At 39.6% G+C, this 2,953-nt stretch overlaps 1 protein-coding gene across 1 annotated transcript in view; it reads left to right on the forward strand.

Annotated features, from left to right (window-relative positions):
- The window catches only part of LOC111447144 (transmembrane 9 superfamily member 1-like), a 6,271-nt gene extending 3,835 nt beyond the window's left edge, over window positions 1-2,436 (forward strand). Inside the window, 5 exon segments of the mRNA XM_023086161.1 lie at window positions 32-198; window positions 373-467; window positions 675-1,048; window positions 1,542-1,815; window positions 2,008-2,436. Coding sequence (XP_022941929.1) covers window positions 32-198; window positions 373-467; window positions 675-1,048; window positions 1,542-1,815; window positions 2,008-2,075 — 978 coding nt within the window. The 3' untranslated portion in view covers window positions 2,076-2,436.
- Window positions 2,437-2,953: the final 517 nt, after the last annotated feature.

Raw genomic sequence — 2,953 nt, forward strand, 5'->3', positions numbered from 1 at the left:
CCCCCCCCCCCCCCCTTTTTTTCTTTTTCAGGAGCGAGATGTTAGTGAAGAGTCTGGCTGGAAACTCGTCCATGGGGATGTTTTTCGGCCTCCTCGTAATTTAGTAATTCTTTCAGCTGTTGTTGGTACAGGTGCTCAGCTTGCATTGCTTGTTCTCCTTGTCATCCTATTAGCAATTGTTGGAATGTTATATGTTGGGTAAGTTGGAAAATCTTTTCGTAATGTTTTGAAAATTGTGTCACTAAGAAAGATTTCCAGCTCTTGGCAGTCTTTTCATGCCACATGAACACAGACTGCCTATGAGCTCATCGTTTGACTACTAAAGATAGAGATTTCATGTTACCTGTCTGTTGCTTTCTATTATTTACACAGGAGAGGAGCAATTGTCACAACTTTCATAGTATGCTATGCACTTACGTCATCCATTTCTGGTTATGTTAGTGCTGGGATGTACTCACGTAATGGGGGTGAGTACTTTTTATCAGTTTAATGACTCCCCTTTCTTATTTGTTCACAAGGCTTTAGCGTGCAATATTGGTTGGTAAAGCTACCTGAGATATTTCTTTGAGTTGTAATACCATAACTTTTTTTTTCCTTAAACATCTCTTACAGTGGCTTTGGCACTTGGCTGCTTATTTCTTTGACCCTTCGTGACTTTGTTGTTATCATGACAGGTAAAAACTGGATAAAATCAATGATCTTCACCGCATCTCTTTTCCCATTTTTGTGCTTTGGGATTGGGTTCATCTTAAACACTATTGCTATATTCTATGGGTCTCTAGCAGCCATTCCCTTTGGTACGATGGTTGTGGTCTTTGTCATTTGGGCTTTCATTTCTTTTCCTTTGGCACTTCTTGGTACGGTTATTGGACGAAACTGGAGTGGTGCCCCTAACAATCCATGTCGTGTGAAAACTATTCCACGTCCTATTCCTGAGAAGAAATGGTACCTCACACCATCTGTAGTCTCCATGATGGGAGGATTGCTGCCTTTTGGTAGTATTTTCATAGAGATGTATTTTGTCTTTACATCCTTCTGGAACTACAAGGTAATTTTGCAATTCTATTTGTTTCTGAGGTTATTAAAGGTGATGTGGAGATAACTGGTAGTATAGTAGTTTGAAACTTCAGTGCATACTAGGCATTGCAACATTTAAATGGTTATTGTTTACTGGTTAGAGCACTTCATTGGAATGAGCTTGTGATGCCAAATTATTCCATACCTGTTTCAAGTTTTGAAATCAATGTAGTTGAGAATTTCAAAGACAACGGAATTATTAACACAGAGTAAACCACTTCGATTTGTTTATTATGCATGGGAAAAGACTCGTTACCTTTACTAGTTTCTGTTCTTGACTAATTGCTCCTGTACATCCTTGAGTATGAGAATCTTTTTCATGAAATTAACGGCATTTTGTTTGAAGATGAGAGTTCGGTTGTTTAATTGTTTGGTCTCTAAAGATAAGTGCCAGGTGTGTTGGCAGTGCTGATATGGTATAAGAGCTTACTAGCTTGGCCTATAACTTGTTCCTTTTTCCACAGGTGTACTATGTATATGGATTCATGCTGCTAGTTTTCCTAATCCTCATTATCGTTACTGTTTGCGTGACCATTGTGGGAACATATTTCTTGCTTAATGCTGAGAACTATCACTGGCAATGGACTTCTTTTTTCTCTGCTGCTTCAACTGCTGTCTATGTGTACTTCTACTCGATATACTACTATTATGTGAAGACCAAGATGTCCGGCTTTTTTCAAACCAGCTTCTACTTTGGATACACATTGATGTTCTGCCTTGGATTGGGAATTCTTTGCGGTGAGTTCCTACAATTACTGGCACCATCAAGTTCGTACAATAGAGTTTTCTTTTGCTTACCTGAAAAGCGTCATCTGAGTTCTGTCTGAGCAAAATGCCGATGCTCATCTAAGAGAGCCCAATTTCATGCTATACTTTTTCATGTCTATCGTTTCAATTCCGTTTTTTATGTCTATCGTTTCAAATTTGTAGGAGCTGTTGGTTACCTGGGATCCAATTTGTTCGTACGGAGGATCTATAGAAACATCAAATGTGATTAGGGGTTTTGTAGAAGCAAAAAACCTACGCTACCTTGAAGCATTTTGATAGTGGAGGCAATAACTTCGAGAAGCTGTTGACACATAGGGAAGGAGGGAGGGAGGAGGCCTAGCAACGCAGTAATACCTGTAGAAATTAAAGTTTTGAGATGGGGACATGCTCTTGTATTCTTTTTGGTAATTGATGTGTCTGTCTTCCCCCAACTGTAATTGAATATCTTGATTTAGAATTTGAGAGATTGTTTTTCATAATGTAGAAAAGTTGACAAAAATTGTTAGACTCATGTTATTTTTATGATATTTTGTCATTCACACATCAGTCAGAAATGGCCCATGCCTATTTCTATACTATAGTTTTATCATACCATGGTTGTATCCCTGTCTTAGAAGGTAGTTGAAGACTGGTATTCAAGTATTATTAAAGGATGGTTTTGAGTTTATAGAACATTTGTATTTGTTTTTTTATTTAGAAGGTTACCTGTGATGTCCCACTTTGGTTGGGGGAGAACAAAATACCATTTATAAGGATGTGGAAACCTTCCTTTAGCAGGCACGTTTTTAAGCCTTAAGGAAAAGCCTGAAAGGGAAAGTCCAAAGAGAACAATATCTGGTGGTGGATCAAGGTGAAGTTTGAAAGGGAAAACCCAAAGAGAATAATATCTGCTAGTGGTGGGTGGATCTGGGCTGTTACGAATGGTATCAGAGCCAGACATTGGACGATGTGCTACCCTTCTCGCTGCTCTCCAAAGGAGGGCAGACATGAGGCGGTGTGCCATCAAGGGCACTGGGTCCCGAATGGGAATGGATTTGGTGGCCGTTCCACATCGTTTGGAAAAAAGGAAAGAGTGCCAGCAAGGATGTTGGGCCTCGAAGGGGGGGGG

Source organism: Cucurbita moschata, unplaced genomic scaffold (assembly GCF_002738365.1).
Source record: "Cucurbita moschata cultivar Rifu unplaced genomic scaffold, Cmos_1.0 Cmo_Scf00009, whole genome shotgun sequence".
NCBI classification, from domain to species: domain Eukaryota; kingdom Viridiplantae; phylum Streptophyta; class Magnoliopsida; order Cucurbitales; family Cucurbitaceae; genus Cucurbita; species Cucurbita moschata.